This window comes from Nerophis lumbriciformis, linkage group LG22 (genome assembly GCF_033978685.3).
Source record: "Nerophis lumbriciformis linkage group LG22, RoL_Nlum_v2.1, whole genome shotgun sequence".
NCBI classification, from domain to species: Eukaryota; Metazoa; Chordata; class Actinopteri; order Syngnathiformes; family Syngnathidae; genus Nerophis; species Nerophis lumbriciformis.
Genome location: NC_084569.2, coordinates 42,190,677 through 42,216,481, shown reverse-complemented (window position 1 = coordinate 42,216,481; position 25,805 = coordinate 42,190,677). Strand labels below are relative to the sequence as shown.

The 25,805-nt window shown below is 42.6% G+C and overlaps 2 protein-coding genes across 3 annotated transcripts; one reads left to right on the top strand and one right to left on the bottom strand.

Annotated features, from left to right (window-relative positions):
- Positions 1 to 320: 320 nt before the first annotated feature.
- Positions 321 to 9,494, bottom strand: LOC133615358 (uncharacterized). The gene is made up of 2 exons (XM_061973898.2): positions 9,281 to 9,494; positions 321 to 2,433 (listed from the first exon to the last, which is right to left on the bottom strand). The coding sequence occupies exons 1-2, from the start codon at positions 9,471 to 9,473 to the stop codon at positions 1,739 to 1,741; spliced, it is 888 nt and encodes a 295-aa protein (XP_061829882.2). The 5' UTR covers positions 9,474 to 9,494; the 3' UTR covers positions 321 to 1,738.
- On the top strand, positions 9,340 to 25,103 carry LOC133615359 (transmembrane protein 233). 2 transcript variants are annotated; one of them, XM_061973901.2, is made up of 7 exons: positions 9,340 to 9,443; positions 16,607 to 16,686; positions 16,840 to 16,905; positions 16,979 to 17,084; positions 17,160 to 17,437; positions 23,866 to 23,998; positions 24,079 to 25,103. In XM_061973901.2, exons 4-7 carry the CDS (start codon positions 17,006 to 17,008, stop codon positions 24,096 to 24,098), a joined length of 510 nt encoding a protein of 169 aa, XP_061829885.1. In that variant the 5' UTR covers positions 9,340 to 9,443; positions 16,607 to 16,686; positions 16,840 to 16,905; positions 16,979 to 17,005; the 3' UTR covers positions 24,099 to 25,103. The 2 variants fall into 2 exon arrangements, with proteins under 2 accessions (XP_061829885.1, XP_061829886.1); XM_061973902.2 differs by lacking the exon at positions 9,340 to 9,443 and having other exon boundaries at positions 16,542 to 16,686; positions 16,849 to 16,905.
- Positions 25,104 to 25,805: the final 702 nt, after the last annotated feature.

Sequence of the window (25,805 nt, the reverse complement as noted above, 5' to 3'; positions counted from 1 at the left end):
GGGGTCACAACTGTCCTCTCTGGGGTCACAACTGTCCTATCATGGGTCACCGCCTTCCTTTCATGGGTCACGGCTGTCCTCTACTGGGTCACGGCTGTCCTCTCTGGGTCACAACTGTCCTCTCCGGGGTCACAACTGTCCTCTCCGGGGTCACAACTGTCCTCTCTGGGGTCACAACTGTCCTCTCGTGGGTCACAACTGTCCTATCATGGGTCACCGCCTTCCTTTCATGGGTCACGGCTGTCCTCTACGGGGTCACGGCTGTCCTCTCTGGGTCACAACTGTCCTCTCCGGGGTCACAACTGTCCTCTCTGGGGTCACAACTGTTCTCTTAGGGGTCACAACTGTCCTCTCCGGGGTCACAACTGTCCTTTCAGGGGTCACAGTTGTCCTCTCAGGGGTCACAACTGTCCTTTCAGGGGTCACAACTGTCCTCTCAGGGGTCACAGTTGTTCTCTCAGGGGTCACAACTGTCCACTTCGGGGTCACAACTGTCCTTTCAGGGGTCACAACTGTCCTTTTGGGGTCACAACTGTCCTCTCTGGGGTCACAACTGTCCTCTAATGGGTCACCGCCTTCCTTTCATGGGTCACAACTGTTCTCTTAGGGGTCAAAACTGTCCTTTCAGGGGTCACAGCTGTCCTCTCAGGGGTCACAACTATCATTTCAGGGGTCACAACTGTCCTCTCTGGGGTCACAACTGTCCTCTCATGGGTCACCGCCTTCCTTTCACGGGTCACAACTGTTCTCTTAGGGGTCACAACTGTCCTCTGAGGGGTCAAAACTGTCCTCTCAGGGGTCACAGTTGTCCTTTCAGGGGTCACAACTGTCCTCTCAGGGGTCACAGTTGTTCTCTCAGGGGTCACAACTGTCCTTTCAGGGGTCACAACTGTCCTCCAATGGGTCACCGCCTTCCTTTCATGGGTCACAACTGTCCACTCCGGGGTCACAACTGTCCTTTCAGGGGTCACAACTGTCCTCAGGGGTCACAACTGTCCTTTTGGGGTCACAGCTGTCCTCTCTGGGGTCACAACTGTCCTCTCATGGGTCACCGCCTTCCTTTCATGGGTCACAACTGTTCTCTTAGGGGTCAAAACTGTCCTTTCAAGGGTCACAGCTGTCCTCTCAGGGGTCACAACTATCGTTTCAGGGGTCACAACTGTCCTCTCTGGGGTCACAACTGTCCTCTCATGGGTCACCGCCTTCCTTTCACGGGTCACAACTGTTCTCTTAGGGGTCACAACTGTCCTCTCAGGGGTCAAGACTGTCCTCTCAGGGGTCACAACTGTCCTCTCAGGGGTCACCGCCTTCCTTTCATGGGTCACAACTGTTCTCTTAGGGGTCACAACTGTCCTCTCAGGGGTCAAAACTGTCCTCTCAGGGGTCACAACTGTCCTCTCAGGTGTCAAAACTGTCCTCTCAGGGGTCACAACTGTCCTCTCAGGGGTCACCGCCTTCCTTTCATGGGTCACAACTGTTCTCTTAGGGGTCACAACTGTTCTGTCAGGGATTACAACTGTCCTCTCATGGGTCACCGCCTTCCTTTCATGGGTCACAACTGTCCTCAGGGTTCACGGGTGTCCTCACCGGGGTCACAGCTGTCCTCTCCGGGGTCACCGCTGTCAACTCAGCGGTCACGGCCGTCCTCTCAGGGGTCACGGCTGTCCTCTCAGAGGTCAGGGCCGTCCTCTCAGGTCCCGCGTGGCCTTGACGGGGCGCGGGGTCTTGTGGGAGGAGGTCAGGTGTCAGAGAGGCGTGTGTGGTGGTGGGTGCGCCTGTGCTTCTTGAGCGTGTCGCCGTCACTGAAGGTGCGCTGGCAGAGCGGGCAGCAATATGGCCGCTCGCCCGTGTGGATGCGCACGTGTCGCCGCAGGTTTCCTTGCTGGCTGAAGCTCTTGGAGCAGAAGGAGCAGCGGTGCGGCCGTTCGCCCGTGTGCGTGCGCAGGTGTCGCCGCAGGTCGGCCGACTGCGCGAAGGACTTGCAGCACCAGTCGCAGGCGTACGTCTTGCGCTTCTGCTCCAGGTGGAGGCGCAGCCCGGCAGCCCGGTCGAAGGCCTCGCTGCAGCGAGGACACTCGTAAACGATGGTGCTCGCCGATGTGTCAGGAGAGGCTCCCGCACGCCCCCGAGCGTCCGCGTGTGTCCTGACATGCGACTCGTCCACAGAGACCAGATCGTGCGTCGGCGCGGACGTCACCTTAGACTCCTCGTGCTCCGTCTTGATGGGAGGAGGGGGGGGCGCTCGCTGCACGTCCACGTGGAGTGTAAGGATGGCGGCGGGCGGCGAGGGGAGAGAGGCTTTGAAAGACGAGTCGTCCGCTCGCAGGACGCCGGATGCCGCCTGCGCCGACGTGCCGGCTGGTGGCACTCGTTGGTGTTGGGGAGCACAGGCGGGCTGGCGGTCGCCATGCTGCTCGGAGATCTTGTTGCTTCCTGAAAGGACAGACGACAGCGCGTGAAACACCTGTGTCCTGCAGGGCGGAGCAAGGATCTCTGCACTTTTTTATTACCATTTTTTGTAAGACAGGAACACATTTTTCCTTTTTTTGTGCATTCTAAGTCGTAAAATATGGCAAGTAGAAGGTGGCTAACCATGGGAGGACACTACTGCGCCCTTAAAGCCGCCTAAAAACCACCAACAATACTCCATTTACATGTCGTGACCTGAATATTAACACATTTTTATTTTAAGTGCTAACGTAGAGGAGCGCCGTGATCACAGAGAGCTAAATAGGTTATGCTGCTACATTGACATATTGAGCTGCTGCATCGCCTCTGAGTTGGTGAAAGTTAATTCTAGGTGATAAATCATGTCTCCCACCTGGATAGTAGAAGCTTGTGGACATAATCTGACAAGTTGGTCAACGTTGACATCCAACTTAGACCCGGAGATGGCGAGAAAGACACGAAAAAAACGCATGTTTGTACAACAGATTATGATGAGAAGCTTGTGGACATAATCTAACAAGTTGGTCAACGCTGACATCCAACTTAGAGATGGCGAGAAAGAGACGAAAAAAACGCATGTTTGTACAACAGATTATGATGAATTGTTGATGTAAAGGGGAAGATATACTGTAAACATCCCATCAGTCTTTATAACAGTGAGGGCAGACATTGTACAGTAAGTGATTGTTTTATTATGTTTGCATGTCTTGTTTAGCACTCAGAAATACTGCTACGTGATGCTTAGTGTTTGACTAAAGCTGCATCTGTTTAGCACACAGCTTCTAAAACTTGTAGCTCATCCTCCATATATACAGGCTCAAAAATAGAAGTTTCTGGATCATCATTTGTCCCAAAGTAGTCTTTGCTGTCTCTCATCAAGTCTGCAATGATTAATAGTCTTCTTGTTGTTGAAGGGAAAGTGAATGTTGTGATGCGTCTGTGAAATTAATACTTAAATTTATTAAAATATGTATATATTACATGTTATTATGAATGTTACTACATGACATATATACTTACATCATGTATATATTACATGTTATTATGAATGTTACTACATGACATATATACTTACATCATGTATATATTACATGTTATTATGAATGTTACTACATGACATATATACTTACCGTATTTTCCGCACTATTAGCCGCACCTAAAAACCACAAATTTACTCAAAAGCTGACAGTGCGGCTTATAACCCGGTGCGCTTTATATATGGATTAATATTAAGATTCATTTTCATAAAGTTTAGGTCTCGCAACTACGGTAAACAGCCGCCATCTTTTTTCCCCATAGAAGAGGAAGCGCTTCTTCTTCTACTGTAAGCAACCACCCGCCCGCGTAGAAGAAGAAGAAGCGCGCGGATATTACGTTTCATTTCCTTTGTGTGTTTACATCTGTAAAGACCACAAAATGGCTCCTACTAAGCGACAGGTTTCCGGTTCATGAAAAGACGCAATCTCTCCATCCGCACACGGACTACTATTTCACAGCAACTGCCTAAAGACTTTCAAGAAAAGCTGGCTACTTTCCGTGCATATTGTAAAAACAAGATAGCTGAAAAAAAGATCCGGCCAGAGAACATTATCAACATGGACGAGGTTCCACTGACTTTTGATATTCCTGTGAACCGCACTGTGGATACAACGGGAGCACGTACGGTGAATATTCGCACCACAGGGAATGAGAAGTCATCCTTCACTGTGGTTCTAGCTTGCCATGCTAATGGCCAGAAACTTCCACCCATGGTGATATTCAAAAGGAAGACCTTGCCAAAAGAGACCTTTCCAGCCGGCCTCATCATAAAAGCTAACTCGAAGGGATGGATGGATGAAGAAAAGATGAGCGAGTGGTTAAGGGAAGTTTACGCGAAGAGGCCGGGTGGCTTTTTTCACGCAGCTCCGTCCATGTTGATATACGACTCCATGCGCGCCCACATCACGCTGGTTTTTAATATATTATTAAAGTTTGACTGACCTATCTGACTGTTTTTTTGACATTCCCTTTAGCGCAGTTAGATGCGGCTTATAACACGGGGCGGCTTATAGGTGGACAAAGTTTTGAAATATGCCGTTCATTGAAGGCGCGGCTTATAACCCAGGGCGGCTTATGGTGCGGAAAATACGGTACATCATGTATATATTACATGTTATTATGAATGTTACTACCGTACATTACATATATACTTACATCATGTATATATTACATGTTATTATGAATGTTACTACATTACAATTCCACGCTCCCAACCTTGTGGGAACAGTTTGGAGCGGGCCCCTTCCTCTTCCAACATGACTGTGCATCAGTGCACAAAGCAAGGTCCATAAAGACATGGATGACAGAGTCTGGTGTGGATGAACTTGACTGGCCTGCACAGAGTCCTGACCTGAACCCGATAGAACACCTTTGGGATGAATTAGAACGGAGACTGAGAGCCAGGCCTTCTCCACCAACACCAGTGTGTGACCTCACCAATGCGCTTTTGGAAGAATGGTGGAAAATTGCTATAAACACACTCCGCAACCTTGTGGACAGCCTTCCCAGAAGAGTTGAAGCTGTAATAGCTGCAAAAGGTGGACCCACATCATATTGAAACCTATGGGTTAGGAATGGGATGGCACTTCAAGTTCATATGTGAGTCAAGGCAGGTGGCCAAATACTTTTGGCGATATAGAATTAAAAGGGGGAAATCAAAATGTTGAACCTCTGAGGTCATGGGGACTCTCCCGAGATTTGAACCTCTCCTGCTTGGGTGTCTACAGGAGAGGTTCAAACCTCGGCAGAGTCCCTATGACCTCAGAAGTTCAGCTGTCTTTCAGAAAGCAAACATAAGAATGAGCTTAAAAAGTAGATGTGTTTCTGTCAGGGGGGTTCATCTGTGGAACAGCTTGGATGATTCCTTCAAATGTTACAGTTCCATTCACACATTTAAAAAACACTTTGACCAATGTCTTGGAAAAAATATATCACTCTTGAATCAACACAGTAGTTAATACTATGATCAATGTTAATTACAAACGAAATGTGGGATATAAATAATAATGGAAGTATAATTGTTTGTATATAGTATATAATTGGTACAATTGTACAAGGATATTTCACATGTCTTTACTGTGTATATAATTGAACAGTGTTTATGCTGTGTACAGAGTGTATTTATAATATGTTGTGCAAAGGAAATTTCATAATTTTTGACATTGTTTACAGGGTTAGGCGCAGAGGTGGGTAGAGTAGCCAGAAATTGTACTCAAGTAAGAGTACTGTTACTTTAGAGATTTATTACTCAAGTAAAAGTAAGGAGTAGTCACCCAAATATTTACTTGAGTAAAAGTAAAAAGTATGTTGTGAAAAAACTACTCAAGTACTGAGTAACTGATGAGTAACATACACACACATATCATATATATATATATATATATATATACATACACACATATATATATACACACACACATACATATATATATATATATATATATATATATATATATATATATATATATATATATATATATATATATATATATATATATATATATATATATATATATATATATATATATATCAACTAACATTGGACACAAATTCCTCAATCTGATTGACAAACACTTTCCCAAAGACAACACCCTAAGAAAAGTATTCAACAAGAACAACATTAAATTGAGCTACAGCTGTATGAACAATATACGACAAATTATCTCAAACCACAACAAAACAATTGCAAATGAGCCGTCGGCCCCCGGACAGAGCGACTCCAAAACCAACAAAGGCCGCAACTGTCGAAAGAAACCTGATTGCCCTCTCAACGGGGGGTGCTTACAAACATCAGTTGTCTACCAATCTAAGGTAACACGCAAGGACATTAACACATCCGACACATATGTAGGATTAACCGAGGGAGAATTCAAAACCAGATGGAACAATCACAAGGCTTCTTTCAGGAACCAAAACCTGCGGAATACCACAGAACTCAGCAAACACATTTGGGACCTCAAAGACAATAATGTTGAATATTCAATAACATGGCAAATTCTTGCATCCAGCACACCTTACAATAGTGGTAATAAAAGATGCAACCTATGCTTGAAAGAGAAACTGTTTATTATTTACCGTCCAGACCTGTCATCCCTCAACAAGCGCAGCGAAATTGTAACAGCATGCCGCCACAGACGGAAACACCTCCTAGGTAACACATGAGCCAATCACCACGCCCCTACGCCAGCCTGTACCCACCCACTCTGTGCCCTATACAAACCATGGTATGCGAATGCTCCCATTAAAATCTCCTGATGATTGAGGGAACCCCCCTTCATGAAACAGGCCTGTAGAGATGAAATAGTCTTGTGATTTTTTTTCCCCCACACATACATATATATATATATATATATATATATACAGTATATAATTTAATTTATATTTATTTATTTTGCCGTTTTTGTTTACATGTTAAATGTGTTTTAATGAATATACATGCATGTTTAACACATATAGATTCCTTTCTTTCATGAAGACAAGAATATAAGTTGGTGTATTACCTGATTCTGATGACTTGCATTGATTGTAAACAGACAGTATTGCTTATAACGTCCACGTTTTCAAATGGAGGAGAAAAAAAGTTCCTCCTTTCTGTCTAATACCACATGAAAGTGGTTGGTTTTTGGCATCTTATTTGTCCAGCTTCCATATTCGTTTTTATACACTTTACAAGAAATACATTGGCGGCAAACTCCGTAGCTTGCTAGCTTGTTTGCGCTGGCTTTCGGAGACTCTTGTTTTGAAAGCGCAGGCGCGATGGAGCGGCACTTTTATTGTGAAGACAGGAACTGTGCAGTCAGTCTTTAGGCTTTTGACGGGATGTACGGTTAAAATAAAAAATGGTCTTTTTTCCTTCACACTTTTGATTGATTGATTGAAACTTTTATTAGTACCGGGTAGATTGCTCAGTACAGTATATATTCCGTACAATTGGCCACTAAATGGTAACACCCCAATAAGTTTTTCAACTTGTTTAAGTCAGGTCATGTGACCGCCTGGCTCTGTTTGATTGGTCCAACGTCACCAGTGACTGCATCTGATTGGTGGAACGGAGTAAACGTCACCAGTGACTGTATTTGTTGAAACGCAGGCACTATGACAGACCAAAACAAACAAAGCTTGCATTAACAGATCGATAAAAATTAGTAGCGAGTAGCGAGCTGAATGTAGATAAAAGTAGCGGAGTAAAAGTAGCGTTTCTTCTCTATAAATATACTCAAGTAAAAGTAAAAGTATGTTGCATTAAAACTACTCTTAGAAGTACAATTTATCCCAAAAGTTACTCAAGTAGATGTAACGGAGTAAATGTAGCGCGTTACTACCCACCTCTGGTTAGGCGCAATAAGTGTTCAACTTCAGCCTAAACCCTTTCGGTCTGCAACTGTTTGTTTATGTACAACTGTTTGTTTATGTAAAACGGTTTGTTTATTTTGTTGACCACTGACCGAAGAAATAATAAACTAACTAACTAACTAAATATATTTCGAACAATTAAAGCTCATCAACCCAAAGATGTCACGCCCACCGTGCAGTACCACCGCCGACCCCCTAGGGGTCGCGGACTCCCTGTTGAAGACCTGTGATGTAAACAATGGGGCAGGGCCGACATCCGGGCAACTGAGCTACATACGGGTTCTTCGAGCCATAGCAACCTGACTGGCGTTGAAAACAAACCGTCGCCATTACTCTTTAACCTGTCGACCTGCGCTGATTAAACCCGTCATTCTGCCTCCAAAATGCCAAAACACTGTGTTGTTTTTGGTTGTGCAAACCACAACTGGAAACAGGGAAAACAAAGGTCGTATTTTGTTCTGCCAAAGCGTGCTAAAAGCCCACAGAGACGAGACAAATGGCTCGCAGCTTTACACCGGGAAAACGAGGACGGTTCTCACTGGAGTCCCCCAAAATCCCGGGTCGTGTGTTCGGATCACTTCGTTTCTGGTAAATATAAGGAACAAAAATCCACCTTCTTAACCACAACTTGGTCCATGCTAATGTTGAACCCGTTGAATTTTTACTGAATAACGTTCGACAGCTGAAGTTGTTGTTGTTGCACAACAATAACATACGGTATAAAGGCTATTTCCAGTAATTCAGCAAATAATAAATCATAATACTGAACTGAATTTGAATGAGCTCTCTACAGATATAATAAATATACAGATACTGGTAGCCACCGTGTCATCCTTATTATCATTTATCAACATACCTTGGGTGATTTAACCATTTTTATGTGATTTATTCGTTATATAACAACCGAAGCTAACAACCGACCTGGTGCGCTTGTGAGGTAGACATAAAGATTTCCAAATTCCATGTCCGGGGCCATTGTGTAGGATTATCAGTCCACGCATCTGCTGGAAGGCGGTAAGGGCAGTCGTTTAATCCAACTACAGAACATTTTAACTCGTATCTTAACCTCGCCTCACTGGAAAGACTATTTACATAATCATACGCCATTTAGAACAGTTTAAAATGCCGTGAAACCTCGTTAAATGCCTTTTCTGTCAATGCTGTGTTCGCTGTGAGCTGGTTTGTTTTCAACGAATTCAATATGGCGACCGCGTTGCTAGGGGATTGGAGGGCGGAAGTGACGTAGGTCCGCCCTCGCCCATACCCACAATTGAAATATTAAACACGCTTTGGTTGCTCTAAAACGTGAACGTGACTGTAAATCTACACTTGAAACATCTTTACTTTTTCCTTTTAGCCGCACTGCGACTTTACGAGCCTTAAAAAGATTACAGCTCGCACGTTTTGAAGCTACTTAGCTAGCAGGCTAGCCGGGCCTTACTCGGACACTGAAGCCCGGCCTCCACGAGCCGGAAGTCGCGCAGTTGCCTCCGCAGGATCTCGTTCTCTCGCCGGGTCCGGACCGTCTCTTCCCGGTACTCGCTGACCGTGTCCTCGACCACGTCCAGGATGTCCCTGACCAGCGCCGTCAGCCGCTCCGTCAGGTAGCCGCCCAGCAGCTCCAGTTTGGTCATTTTGGAAACGCACAGCGGAAACACAACAAATCACACCGGAAGTGCTTGTCCTTCACAACAAAAGCGCCGAGTCCAATACGCGTTATTGCGGTGACGTGAGTTATTGTCCAATTTGGTCCCAATAGGAGGCAGGAGAGAAGTCCTGTTCATCTTTAATCGTCCTTAAAAACATTCAAAACAATTTACTTGGTGAAATATGTTCTTTGTTTCCGCCGGGTGGTTGCAGTTCGTCTATGTGTTAAGACGACTGATCTGCTCGTTTGTCCTGATAAAGCCCCGAAAATAAAGAATAACTTTATTATAATTTATATGTTTGCATTTGTATGTGGCACGTTTGTCAACCTTCTCCCAAACGAGCAGGGTTGAACACATGAAGTCCAGACATGATTGAACGCAACAATGCAGCAACACGCAGGAAGTGAGCGTGCGTCCTTTCAAAATTACAGCCCGTGAAATGTTTCCAAAGTAAAAGCTGACGCAAAGTGTGTGCTATTGATTATGATGGTTTCATATATTCACTAAATTAGTTAAGTATTTTGTGTTAAAATGTAATTTATCTTAAAGAACGTATTTAAGTTCATTATGATTATATTTGTTATGTGTTTAGTTTAGGCGTTTCTTTTAGGCAGGAAGGCTAGTCAGGGTGACATAGTATGAATTATTGCTTGTGAAGTGAATGAATGAACTCAATCATCAATCAATCAATGTTTATTTGTATAGCCCTAAATCACGAGTGTCTCAAAGGGCTGCACAAGCCATAACGACATCCTCGGCTCAGATCCCACATCAGGGCAAGAAAAAACTCAACCCAATGGGATGACAATGAGAAACCTTGGAGGGGACCGCAGATGTGGGGACCACCCCAAGGGCAATCGGTGCAATGGACGTCGAGTGGATCTAGCATAATATTGTGAGAGTCCAGTCCATAGTGGATCTAACATAATAGTGAGAGTCCAGTCCATAGTGGATCTAACATAATAGTGTGAGAGTCCAGTCCATAGTGGATCTAACATAATAGTGAGAGTCCAGTCCATAGTGGATCTAACATAATAGTGAGAGAGTCCAGTCCATAGTGGATCTAACATAATAGTGAGAGTCCAGTCCATAGTGGATCTAACATAATAGTGAGAGTCCAGTCCATAGTGGATCTAACATAATAGTGAGAGTCCAGTCCATAGTGGATCTAACATAATAGTGAGAGTCCAGTCCATAGTGGATCTAACATAATAGTGAGAGTCCAGTCCCTAGTGGATCTAACATAATAGTGAGAGTCCAGTCCATAGTGGATCTAACATAATAGTGACAGTCCAGTCCATAGTGGATCTAACATAATAGTGAGAGTCCAGTCCATAGTGGATCTAACATAATAGTGACAGTCCAGTCCATAGTGGATCTAACATAATAGTGAGAGTCCAGTCCATAGTGGATCTAACATAATAGTGTGAGAGTCCAGTCCATAGTGGATCTAACATAATAGTGTGAGAGTCCAGTCCATAGTGGATCTAACATAATAGTGAGAGTCCAGTCCATAGTGGATCTAACATAATAGTGAGAGTCCAGTCCATAGTGGATCTAACATAATAGTGAGAGTCCAGTCCATAGTGGATCTAACATAATAGTGTGAGAGTCCAGTCCATAGTGGATCTAACATAATAGTGAGAGTCCAGTCCATAGTGGATCTAACATACGGTAATAGTGTGAGAGTCCAGTCCATAGTGGATCCAACATAATTTTGTGAGAGTCCAGTCCATAGTGGATCTAACATAATAGTGAGAGTCCAGTCCATAGTGGATCTAACATAATATTGTGAGAGTCCAGTCCATAGTGGATCTAACATAATATTGTGAGAGTCCAGTCCATAGTGGATCTAACATAATAGTGAGAGTCCAGTCCATAGTGGATCTAACATAATAGTGAGAGTCCAGTCCATAGTGGATCTAACATAATAGTGAGAGTCCAGTCCATAGTGGATCTAACATAATAGTGAGAGTCCAGTCCATAGTGGATCTAACATAATAGTGTGAGAGTCCAGTCCATAGTGGATCTAACATAATAGTGTGAGAGTCCAGTCCATAGTGGATCTAACATAATAGTGAGAGTCCAGTCCATAGTGGATCTAACATAATAGTGAGAGTCCAGTCCATAGTGGATCTAACATAATAGTGTGAGAGTCCAGTCCATAGTGGATCTAACATAATAGTGAGAGTCCAGTCCATAGTGGATCTAACATACGGTAATAGTGTGAGAGTCCAGTCCATAGTGGATCCAACATAATTTTGTGAGAGTCCAGTCCATAGTGGATCTAACATAATAGTGAGAGTCCAGTCCATAGTGGATCTAACATAATATTGTGAGAGTCCAGTCCATAGTGGATCTAACATAATATTGTGAGAGTCCAGTCCATAGTGGATCTAACATAATAATGAGAGTCCAGTCCATAGTGGATCTAACATAATATTGTGAGAGTCCAGTCCATAGTGGATCTAACATAATAATGAGAGTCCAGTCCATAGTGGATCTAACATAATAGTGAGAGTCCAGTCCATAGTGGATCTAACATAATAGTGAGAGTCCAGTCCATAGTGGATCTAACATAATAGTGAGAGTCCAGTCCATAGTGGATCTAACATAATAGTGAGAGTCCAGTCCATAGTGGATCTAACATAATAGTGAGAGTCCAGTCCATAGTGGATCTAACATAATAGTGAGAGTCCAGTCCATAGTGGATCTAACATAATAGTGAGAGTCCAGTCCATAGTGGATCTAACATAATAGTGAGAGTCCAGTCCATAGTGGATCTAACATAATAGTGAGAGTCCAGTCCATAGTGGATCTAACATAATAGTGAGAGTCCAGTCCATAGTGGATCTAACATAATAGTGAGAGTCCAGTCCATAGTGGATCTAACATAATAGTGAGAGTCCAGTCCATAGTGGATCTAACATAATAGTGAGAGTCCAGTCCATAGTGGATCTAACATAATAGTGAGAGTCCAGTCCATAGTGGATCTAACATAATAGTGAGAGTCCAGTCCATAGTGGATCTAACATAATAGTGAGAGTCCAGTCCATAGTGGATCTAACATAATAGTGAGAGTCCAGTCCATAGTGGGGCCAGCAACTCATATTATTTTCTACATATGGTGAATATTCATATTCGCCTTAGAGAAAGCAAACCACCAAGTTGAATTAAATAGTGGTAACTTTAGTCCTGACATTCCGTGTGTTGCATGGTGGGGCCCCTCAGTACATCACTAACTTGCTAAGCCCTACTCTTCAGTTTCATTGTGGGGCCCCTCAGTACATCACTAACTTGCTATGCCCTACTCTTCAGGGCGCAGCCTCCGGTCTTCAGGCCAGGGTCTTCTAAAGATCCCCAAAAACTTGTTTTAAAACCTGTGGAGACCTGGCATTCCAGGCTATAGCTCTTGGACTCTGGAACAACTTGCACCAGTCCCTCCGTGATCTTGATGACTGTTGAAACTTTTAAGAAACATTTGAAAACTTCTCTTTTTAGTAAAGCTTTTAGTTTAATGCACCTTTCAACTATCATCTTTAATCCACTTTGTATCCTTTTTATGGTGATGCCCCTGTTGTTTTAAATGTAATTGTTTTACTTTACCTATGTTTTGTACAGCACTTTGTGATTTTATCTGGGAAAAGCGCTTTATAAATAAAATGTACTTACTTACTTACTATTTCAGTTTGAGCACATAGTAAGATACGGCCCCTTAGTTTGATATCCGCAGGTGGACTGGATCACTTCTCGTAGGAAAGAGGCCCTCACTCGCCACTCCCAGTCTGTGGAACGCGCTCCCTGACCACCTAAGGGCACCACAGACTGTGGATGCTTTTAAAAAAGGCTTAAAACCCTTCTTTTAAAAAAAGCCATTTTTAGATATATGTGTGCTGGATCTAGCTATTAGGTTGTTCTAGTTTTTATTTTTTTTACTATTTATTTTACTTGTTGGGGGAAGCTATTTGTGGTTTTAGCGTTGTTTTGTTTTTGTTTTTTAAATTTTTTTAAATGCACTGTAGCATTTTGAGGTTGTTTTCTCAATGTAAAGTGCTTTTACAAATACAATCTATTATTATTATTATCATTGGGACTTCGGAATGCAAAAGTTATAGCGCTATCCTTGAGAAGAGACTACATGTTCAGCCCAACGCCAACATTTAAGTTATGACTTAGAGCAGTTTTTTTCCAGACACTTACACACAAACTTCTCCTTTTATGGTCAGGATGCGCTCTCCTGACTTAGCCCACACACACAGAGACAGGAAGGAGAAAGATAAAAACTGATGGTTTGGCTTCTCCAAGTTAGGAGAGACACATTTTTTGACCGGACCTCCTCCAGGTACTGCAGTCCTGTATAATGACGCCCGCTTGTAATAAAGCAACTTTTAGTTCACCTGACGTCTCTTTTGATCCGGCCGCACTACCGTGTCGCCCTTCTGCCCGCGACACCAGAAATACACATCATTTTTAAAAATAAATAAAGCACATTTGCATCAGAATTGGACGTTTTGTTTTTGCAGCTTTGATTGGCTCTTTGGGCACTTTTTAAAAATCTTTTGACAAACTGCTACTATAGTGACAATAAAAGATTGTTGTTAGCATTAGCATCAGTCCCACGTTAAACACTAAAGAAGGCACATCTTTAGCACATACCTCCCTGCTTGGCACTCAGCATCAAGGCTTGGAATTGGGGGTTAAATCACCAAAAATGATTCCCGGGCGCGGCCACTGCTGCTGCTCACTGCTGCTGCTCACTGCTCCCCTCACCTCCCAGGGGGTGATCAAGGGTGATGGGTATAATTTCGCCACACCTAGTGTGTGTGTGATAGAGATGCGCGGTTTGCGGGCACAACCGCGGAATCCGCGGATCGGGCGGATGAAATTAAAAAAAATAAGATTTTAGCCGCGCGCGGGTCGGGTCGGGCGGATTAATTAGATTTTTTTTTTTTTTTTGCGGGTGGCAGTTAAACCAATTGGTAAATATATATACATAGTTAAATGTTGTTACCCACATATGAAAAACGAGCAGGCACCTGCAGCATATGCCACAACAGAAGAAAAAAAAAGAAAAGAGATGGACACTTTTACGGAGCGGAGAAGGGACGCCTCGCCGGGGTCCGGGACCGAGGCCCCTTCCCCCGAGAGGGCCCCACCGGGAGCCGTAGCTGAGGCGATCCGCGAGAAGGGCCCGACGCACGTCCAGGGTCACCACCGCGCCCACCGCACCGACACCCCGCCTCGTCCGCCTTCGCCGCGGCCGGCGTCACGCGCAGCAGGTAAGCAGCTTATGGAAGTCGGAACCCGCTAAGGAGTGTGTAACAACCCACCTGCCGAATCAACTAGCCCTGAAAATGGATGGCGCTGGAGCGTCGGGCCCATACCTGGCCGTCGCCGGCAGCGAGACGCGCTTGGAGGTGCGCTCAGCGCGGCTCCCATATGATTGCGCACTGGTGTGCGTCTGGGTCGTGACAGCGTGGCACGCGAACGTCTGTGCTGCATTGGATCAGTCTCCTTTCTTTAACAGGCAAAAGCTTTATAACCTCACCATACCTGCCAACTTTTGAAATCAGAAAAACCTAGTAGCCAGGGTCCAAGGGCCGCAGGCCCCGGTAGGTCCAGGACAAAGTCCTGGTGGAGGGATCAGGGCTTCGCCCCCCGACGCAAAATGATTATTAGCATTCAGACAGGTTAAAATGTTGCTAAAACCATCACTTTTCTATCAGTCACAGTGACTTTTCAAAACAAAAACATTACAGCAAAAATCATATGGGTTGATTGACATGTTTATTCTGTAAGCTAACTTCAATAGTTTGAAATTATTTTGACAGTTAATGCCAGTTATCCTGTCAACCTTTCACAAGACTTCAATTTGTTCATTGAAAGTATAAACAGTATAAACACTTTTTACAGTAAACAAATGGTAAAACAGTACTAAACAATTCCATTAAAAAAAAATTGGTGTCATTATTAACTTTCTGTCCAAGCTTGTATAATCTACTGCCTTGTTCAATTGTAAAAAATATTCTGTGCCTAAAATTCACATTTCTATCACAATTATCATACTGTAAACATGGTAAGCTAACTTCATTAAAATTAATAGTCCTGTCAATAGCATGGAATTACAATTCAAATATAGTTTTTTTGTAAGCCTTTCAAAAGAATTCAAAATATGAAAAATTAATGAAAATTAATTGAAGCCATCAGACACTTGAAAAGTGGCACATCACATCTCTAATGTAATCATTTGAACTTTTCAACAGAAATAGCACTGCAAAAATATTAAGGACATACTTCCGTATTTTGGTAGATATGCTGTCAACATTTAACAAGATTTCTTCAACTTGGACTTGAAAGCATAAATAGTATAAACACTTTTAACAGTATGTCGTGCTGTGAAATACAGCCGACAGGATTGCGCACCAAACACGAAGCAAGGCCATGGTGCAGGAGAACAAAGGACTTCTTTCATTTAAGGTTTGTGATAAACCATCAAACTCATTCGTTAAAAGGACTCTATAGTAATATAAAGCGAATTTTTCTGGACATTATCATGCAAGAAAAGTTTATTTTTGGGACCGCGATCACCGCGTAATGATTTTTAAAGGTTGCATTACAAACATTTAACTGTCCCATGTGATCAGCCAGTGCGATTGGAAATCCATGCTCAATTATTGCCTCCGTAAATAAAACTTCGGGCGGGTGCGGGCGGATGGCGGGCGGGTGCAGTTCTGATCAAACGTTACACCGGGTGGATGGCGGATGGTTGACGACTTTCTGACGCGGTTGCGGATGAAATAAATTGCCTATCCGCGCATCTCTAGTGTGTGACAATCATTGGTACTTTAACTGTTTTACTTTAACATTTTCAGTATTCTGCCACGTCAGGCTTTTATTTTGAAAACCGCAGAGTGGAACTTGTTGGACTGTTAACCCATTGACAGAAACAATGAGAACACACACACACGCGCGCATGCGCACACACGCACACACACACACACACACACACACACACACACACACACACACACACACACACACCCCTCCCTTGCAGTGGTTGCTGCAGCAGAGTCTTCATCATCTTCATCGTCATTCCACCATCTTGTCTGCTTCTTTAGGCGTCATGACAGACTTGATTGACATCTGACGGCTTCCTGGTGGACATGAACTTCACTCTGCTGCTCCCACCTTAAAGCAGGTAAGAACATGTGTGTATGTGTGTGTGTGTGTGTGTGTGTGTTTGGTGACTTCCTGTCCAGAAGTCCAGAAGGTTCTCTCAGGAGCTGAGGTTTTCACAATAAAAGGCTATGTTGCTAAAGTTAGCATGAAGAAGTGATGAAGGTTCTGTCAGAACACACAGGAAGAGGAAGAGGAAGACGGGGGCGACCCTCACAGGGCTGAAGAGCAACGTTGTCAGGTAGGAAGTCCAGCGGTTGCCACGGTAACCGCCGCCACCATCAATCAGCTGTCTTGTGTCTGATGTGTCGCAGCGAGACCCCCCCCACCCCCCCAGCGGCATGGCGGATGTCGAGCGCGGTGCCGTGACGAGCCAACCGGGCACGGAAGAACAACAAGCCCCGCCCCCAGCAGCAGACAGTAATTAGACTCCTCCCACTTTGGCTCCATTCAATCAAGAAAGACAACCCCCGCCCACCTCTGCCCCTCCCTCAGGTAACGGCGCCGGTACGGCAACAACGGCCGCCTTCGGACCCCCCGCCGGCCAGGCGGAGGTCAAAGGTGCTCACGCCAACGGTCAGGAGGGTCTGGGCAGCCAATCAGCTTTGATGGCGGGCGGCTCGCCGCGGTCGTCGCTCAGCCAGCAGCCCGGCGCCGTCACTGAGGGTCCGGAAGACGGATCCAAACCGCCGGACTACCTGATCCTCGCCATCTTGTCCTGCTTCTGTCTGCTGTGGCCGATCAACATCCCCGCCCTCGTCTTCTCCGTCATGGTAACATCTCGCTACACCTTTTTCACCTCATTCCAACACAGCAGCACAGTAGGCCCAAGTATTCATTAAAAACAAGGTTTTATTTACCAAGTATATTTCATATTTTTGGCTCTCCAAGTACTACCAAAATGAGCAACATTCAAACACAGCAGCACAGTAGGCCCAAGTATTAATTAAAAACAAGGTTTTATTTACCAAGTATATTTCATATTTTTTGGCCACTTTGACACGTTACAGTTTGAACAGCATATTTGTAATATGGCCCCAAGTACCGGAATCTGTGATTATCATTTTAAAAAGTATGGAATTAGCTCAACTGCAAGCATACAACATTGCCATGCTAACACTAGCATGGTAACAGGATAACAGCTAGCATACTTCTAAGATAGCGCCGGGTAGCAAAGTCTATGATAATTAGGTGCTAAAGTACAGAAGTAGCCAAAATGCTCGTGAAAAACGTAAGCATGCTAACATTAAAATGTTAAAAGACAACAGCTAGCATATTTCGAGGATGGCGCCGAGATTTAAAGTTTGTGATCATTAGATGCCAAAGTACAAACGTAGCTAAAATGCTTGTAAAAAAAGTGTTAGCCTGCTAACATTAAAACGCTAAAGGAGAACAGCTAGCATGCTTTTAAGATGGCGCCTAGTAGCAAAGTCCGTTATAAATAGGTGCTAATGTACAAAAGTAGCTTAAATGCTAGTGGAAAAACCCAAGCATGCTAACATTGAAATGTTAAAGGAGAACAGCTAGCATGCTTTTAAGATGGCGCCTAGTAGCAAAGTCCATTATAAATAGGTGCTAATGTACAAAAGTAGCTTAAATGCTAGTGGAAAAACCCAAGCATGCTAACATTAAAACGCTAAAGGAGAACAGCTAGCATGCTTTTAAGATGGCGCCTAGTAGCAAAGTCCATTATAAATAGGTGCTAATGTACAAAAGTAGCTTAAATGCTAGTGGAAAAACCCAAGCATGCTAACAATGAAATGTTAAAGGAGAACAGCTAGCATGCTTTTAAGATGGCGCCTAGTAGCAAAGTCCATTATAAATAGGTGCTAATGTACAAAAGTAGCTAAAATGCTTGTGGAAAAACCCAAGCATGCTAACATTAAAACGCTAAAGGAGAACAGCTAGCATGCTTTTAAGATGGCGCCTAGTAGCAAAGTCCATTATAAATAGGTGCTAATGTACAAAAGTAGCCAAAATGCTAGTGGAAAAACCCAAGCATGCTAACATTGAAATGTTAAAGGAGAACAGCTAGCATATTTCTAGGATGGCGCATAGTAGCAAAGTCCATGATCATGAGGTGCCAAAGTACAAATGTAGCTAAAATGCTTGTAAAAAAGTGTTAGCCTGCTAACATTAAAACGCTAAAGGAGAACAGCTAGCATGCTTTTAAGATGGCGCCTAGTAGCAAAGTCCATTATAAATAGGTGCTAATGTACAAAAGTAGCCAAAATGCTAGTGGAAAAACCCAAGCATGCTAACATTGAAATGTTAAAAGAGAACAGCTAGCATATTTCTAGGATGGCGCATAGTAGCAAAGTCCATGATCATGAGGTGCCAAAGTACAAATGTAGCTAAAATGCTTGTAAAAAAAAGTGTTAGCATGCTAACATTAAAACGCTAAAGGAGAACAGCTAGCATGCTTCTAAGATGGCGCCCAGGAGCAAAGTCCATTATTATTAGGTGCTAAAGTACAAATGTAGCTGAAATGCCAGTAAAAAAATGTTAGCATGCTAACATTAAAATGCTAAAGGAGAACAGCTACTAGGCTTCTAAGATGGCGCCTAGTAGCAAAGTCCAAGATTATTAGGTGCTAAAGTACAAGATTCACTAAAATGCTAGCATAAAATGTTAGCATGCTAACATTATCATGGTAACATACTAGCTGTTCTAGTATACTACTAGAACAGCTAGTATACTTCTAATATGACACCTAGTTGCAAAGTCCGTGATTATTAGGTGCTGAAGTACAAAAGTAGTTCAAATGCTAGTTTAAAACTTTAGCATGCTAACATTAAAATGCTAAAGGAGAACAGCTAGCATGCTTTTAAGATGGCGCCTAGTAGCAAAGTCCATTATAAATAGGTGCTAATGTACAAAAGTAGCTTAAATGCTAGTGGAAAAACCCAAGCATGCTAACATTGAAATGTTAAGGAGAACAGCTAGCATGCTTTTAAGATGGCGCCTAGTAGCAAAGTCCATTATAAATAGGTGCTAATGTACAAAAGTAGCTTAAATGCTAGTGGAAAAACCCAAGCATGCTAACATTGAAATGTTAAAGGAGAACAGCTAGCATGCTTTTAAGATGGCGCCTAGTAGCAAAGTCCATTATAAATAGGTGCTAATGTACAAAAGTAGCTTAAATGCTAGTGGAAAAACCCAAGCATGCTAACATTAAAACGCTAAAGGAGAACAGCTAGCATGCTTTTAAGATGGCGCCTAGTAGCAAAGTCCATTATAAATAGGTGCTAATGTACAAAAGTAGCTTAAATGCTAGTGGAAAAACCCAAGCATGCTAACATTGAAATGTTAAAGGAGAACAGCTAGCATGCTTTTAAGATGGCGCCTAGTAGCAAAGTCCATTATAAATAGGTGCTAATGTACAAAAGTAGCTTAAATGCTAGTGGAAAAACCCAAGCATGCTAACATTAAAACGCTAAAGGAGAACAGCTAGCATGCTTTTAAGATGGCGCCTAGTAGCAAAGTCCATTATAAATAGGTGCTAATGTACAAAAGTAGCTTAAATGCTAGTGGAAAAACCCAAGCATGCTAACATTAAAACGCTAAAGGAGAACAGCTAGCATGCTTTTAAGATGGCGCCTAGTAGCAAAGTCCATTATAAATAGGTGCTAATGTACAAAAGTAGCTTAAATGCTAGTGGAAAAACCCAAGCATGCTAACATTGAAATGTTAAAGGAGAACAGCTAGCATGCTTTTAAGATGGCGCCTAGTAGCAAAGTCCATTATAAATAGGTGCTAATGTACAAAAGTAGCTTAAATGCTAGTGGAAAAACCCAAGCATGCTAACATTAAAACGCTAAAGGAGAACAGCTAGCATGCTTTTAAGATGGCGCCTAGTAGCAAAGTCCATTATAAATAGGTGCTAATGTACAAAAGTAGCCAAAATGCTAGTGGAAAAACCCAAGCATGCTAACATTGAAATGTTAAAGGAGAACAGCTAGCATATTTCTAGGATGGCGCATAGTAGCAAAGTCCATGATCATGAGGTGCCAAAGTACAAATGTAGCTAAAATGCTTGTAAAAAAAAGTGTTAGCATGCTAACATTAAAACGCTAAAGGAGAACAGCTAGCATGCTTCTAAGATGGCGCCCAGGAGCAAAGTCCATTATTATTAGGTGCTAAAGTACAAATGTAGCTGAAATGCCAGTAAAAAAATGTTAGCATGCTAACATTAAAATGCTAAAGGAGAACAGCTACTAGGCCTCTAAGATGGCGCCTAGTAGCAAAGTCCAAGATTATAAGGTGCTAAAGTACAAGATTCACTAAAATGCTAGCATAAAACGTTAGCATGCTAACATTATCATGGTAACATACTAGCTGTTCTAGTATACTACTAGAACAGCTAGTATACTTCTAAGATGACACCTAGTAGCAAAGTCCATGATTATTAGGTGCTGAAGTACAAAAGTAGTTCAAATGCTAGTTTAAAACTTTAGCATGCTAACATTAAAATGCTAAAGGAGAACAGCTACCATACTTCTAAGATGGCGCCTAGTAGCAAAGTCCATTATAAATAGGTGCTAATGTACAAAAGTAGCTTAAATGCTAGTGGAAAAACCCAAGCATGCTAACATTAAAACGCTAAAGGAGAACAGCTAGCATGCTTTTAAGATGGCGCCTAGTAGCAAAGTCCGTTATAAATAGGTGCTAATGTACAAAAGTAGCCAAAATGCTAGTGGAAAAACCCAAGCATGCTAACATTGAAATGTTAAAGGAGAACAGCTAGCATATTTCTAGGATGGCACATAGTAGCAAAGTCCATGATCATGAAGTGCCAAAGTACAAATGTAGCTAAAATGCTTGTAAAAAAAAGTGTTAGCATGCTAACATTAAAACGCTAAAGGAGAACAGCTAGCATGCTTCTAAGATGGCGCCCAGGAGCAAAGTCCATTATTATTAGGTGCTAAAGTACAAATGTAGCTGAAATGCCAGTAAAAAATGTTAGCATGCTAACATTAAAATGCTAAAGGAGAACAGCTACTAGGCTTCTAAGATGGCGCCTAGTAGCAAAGTCCAAGATTATAAGGTGCTAAAGTACAAGATTCACTAAAATGCTAGCATAAAACGTTAGCATGCTAACATTATCATGGTAACATACTAGCTGTTCTAGTATACTACTAGAACAGCTAGTATACTTCTAAGATGACACCTAGTAGCAAAGTCCATGATTATTAGGTGCTGAAGTACAAAAGTAGTTCAAATGCTAGTTTAAAACTTTAGCATGCTAACATTAAAATGCTAAAGGAGAACAGCTACCATACTTCTAAGATGGCGCCTAGTAGCAAAGTCCATTATAAATAGGTGCTAATGTACAAAAGTAGCTTAAATGCTAGTGGAAAAACCCAAGCATGCTAACATTAAAACGCTAAAGGAGAACAGCTAGCATGCTTTTAAGATGGCGCCTAGTAGCAAAGTCCGTTATAAATAGGTGCTAATGTACAAAAGTAGCCAAAATGCTAGTGGAAAAACCCAAGCATGCTAACATTGAAATGTTAAAGGAGAACAGCTAGCATATTTCTAGGATGGCGCATAGTAGCAAAGTCCATGATCATGAGGTGCCAAAGTACAAATGTAGCTAAAATACTTGTAAAAAAAAAAAGTGTTAGCATGCTAACATTAAAACGCTAAAGGAGAACAGCTAGCATGCTTCTAAGATGGCGCCCAGGAGCAAAGTCCATTATTATTAGGTGCTAAAGTACAAATGTAGCTGAAATGCCAGTAAAAAATGTTAGCATGCTAACATTAAAACGCTAAAGGAGAACAGCTAGCATGCTTTTAAGATGGCGCCTAGTAGCAAAGTCCATTATAAATAGGTGCTAATGTACAAAAGTAGCTTAAATGCTAGTGGAAAAACCCAAGCATGCTAACATTGAAATGTTAAAGGAGAACAGCTAGCATGCTTTTAAGATGGCGCCTAGTAGCAAAGTCCGTTATAAATAGGTGCTAATGTACAAAAGTAGCTTAAATGCTAGTGGAAAAACCCAATCATGCTAACATTGAAATGTTAAAGGAGAACAGCTAGCATGCTTTTAAGATGGCGCCTAGTAGCAAAGTCCATTATAAATAGGTGCTAATGTACAAAAGTAGCTTAAATGCTAGTGGAAAAACCCAAGCATGCTAACATTAAAACGCTAAAGGAGAACAGCTAGCATGCTTTTAAGATGGCGCCTAGTAGCAAAGTCCATTATAAATAGGTGCTAATGTACAAAAGTAGCTTAAATGCTAGTGGAAAAACCCAAGCATGCTAACATTAAAACGCTAAAGGAGAACAGCTAGCATGCTTTTAAGATGGCGCCTAGTAGCAAAGTCCATTATAAATAGGTGCTAATGTACAAAAGTAGCTTAAATGCTAGTGGAAAAACCCAAGCATGCTAACATTGAAATGTTAAAGGAGAACAGCTAGCATATTTCTAGGATGGCGCATAGTAGCAAAGTCCATGATCATGAGGTGCCAAAGTACAAATGTAGCTAAAATGCTTGTAAAAAAAAGTGTTAGCATGCTAACATTAAAACGCTAAAGGAGAACAGCTAGCATGCTTCTAAGATGGCGCCCAGGAGCAAAGTCCATTATTATTAGGTGCTAAAGTACAAATGTAGCTGAAATGCCAGTAAAAAAATGTTAGCATGCTAACATTAAAATGCTAAAGGAGAACAGCTAGTATACTTCTAAGATTACATTATGCACTAGGATGAAAAAAAAGTGTTATAAGTACACCTCTGCATAACATTATGCACTAGGATGAAAACAATTGTTATAAGTACACCTCTGCATTATATTACGCACTAGGATGAAAAACAATTGTTATAAGTACACCTCTGCATTACATTATGCACTAGGATGAAAACAATTGTTATAAGTACACCTCTGCATTACATTATGCACTAGGATGAAAACAATTGTTATAAGTACACCTCTGCATAACATTATGCACTAGGATGAAAACAATTGTTATAAGTACACCTCTGCATTACATTATGCACTAGGATGAAAACAATTGTTATAAGTACACCTCTGCATTACATTATGCACTAGGATGAAAACAATTGTTATAAGTACACCTCTGCATTACATTATGCACTAGGATGAAAACAATTGTTATAAGTACACCTCTGCATTACATTATGCACTAGGATGGCGCAGGGATGTAGCGTTAGCATCAGCACTGTCCCTGTCTTGCAGTCCCGCAACAGCCTGCAGCAGGGGAACGTGGACGGCGCTCGCCGCTTGGGCCGCAACGCCATGGTGCTGTCGGTGATCGCCATCTTGGGGGGAACCGCCATCATCATCGCCGCCATCGCGCTCAACTGGGGACGTAGGTGGCCTTTCTCAGCTAGCACATGACCACGACCTTCGCCGCGCCGCATCACACCTTCCTTCTTTTTGTCCCGCCAGGGATTTTGAAGTCGGGATAGGACACGCCCCCCTGCCGTTCCTGCACGACGAGCATGCGTGATGACCTTCTACCTCCGACAAGATGGCCGACCGACCGCAGTTGTCATGGCAACGCGCCTCGTCAGCCAGTCTGCATGCCAAGTTTCTGCATGAGTAAAGTAGCAAACCAATGTTTACATCCAATCACTTTGAGACTATGCCGTAACCATGACGACCAGAGGAGTGCATGTTTACAATGTTACGACTGTTAGCACTTTGTCATAATGAGCCCGCCACGTAAGTGTTGACGTTTGACCACGCTATGAGGGCCAGGTCAGGAGGCCACGCCCCTTCCCTTAGCCCCGCCTCCAGCATATGTAGCATGCCTGTTTACTAACGACAATATGCAAGACGCTAACCTCCGCTAATGTTAGCATCTCTAATGCACTACGGCTAACTGAATGCTAGCTCAATGCTAACCTGTTTGTTTTGATGACATTTATCTTGAAGATGATTGGTTAATATTTAGTCACATGTCACCTCGTCACCATGACAACCTTTGCACTTAACCACGCCGTCGTTCTTTGATTTAGACATTTTTGAAATGTGATCTTTGTATTTCTATTCTCTTTTGTATTCTTCACGAGCCTGCTTGCGTCACCCTGCTTATTATGGGATGTCAGCATGTACTTTATGACATGTACTATATAACATGTACTTTATGACATGTACTGTATAACATGTACTTTATGACATGTACTTTATGACATGTACTGTATGACATGTACTTTGTAAGACTTGAAGACGAGAAAAGTACTTCCCTCTTTCCTCTTTTACTTTCACTTCGCTTGTCCCGAGCAGGACGCACGTTGCCTTGGCAACCGTTGCTAAGCAGGGGGCAGGCTGCTTGGAGGAGAACGTTTGACTTTCTCATCAATAATTCAAAGACATTGGCAAACATTTGGGACAGAAAGGAAGCCACGTGAGAACATGAGACCGCATGAGAACGTGAGACATTGTGAGCGTGTCGGACAAGATGAGACGACATGAGACAACATGAGAATATGAAAACATGAGACAGCATGAAAACATGAGACAGCATGAGAACATGAGACAACATGAGAACATGAGACAACATCAGAACATGAAAATATGAGACAACACGAGAACCTGACAGAACATGAAAACATGAGACAGCATTAGAACACGAGACAATGTGAGAACATAAGACAACGTAAGAACATGAGACAATATGAGACCATGAGACAACCTGAGCACATTAGACAACGTGAGAACATGAGACAATATGAGAACATGAAAACATGAGACAACATGAGAACCTGACAGAATATAAAAACATGAGACAGCATGAGAACATGAGACAACGTGAGAACATGGGAACATTAAAACAGACAACACGAGACCAGGAGACAACATGAGAACATGAAAACATGAGACAATATGAGAACATGAGGCAACATCAGAACATGAAAATATGAGACAACATGAGAACCTGACAGAACATGAAAACATGAGACAATATGAGAACATGAGACAATATGAGAACATGAGGCAACATCAGAACATGAAAATATGAGACAACATGAGAACCTGACAGAACATGAAAACATGAGACAGCATTAGAACACGAGACAATGTGAGAACATAAGACAACGTAAGAACATGAGACAATATGAGACCATGAGACAACCTGAGCACATTAGACAACGTGAGAACATGAGACAATA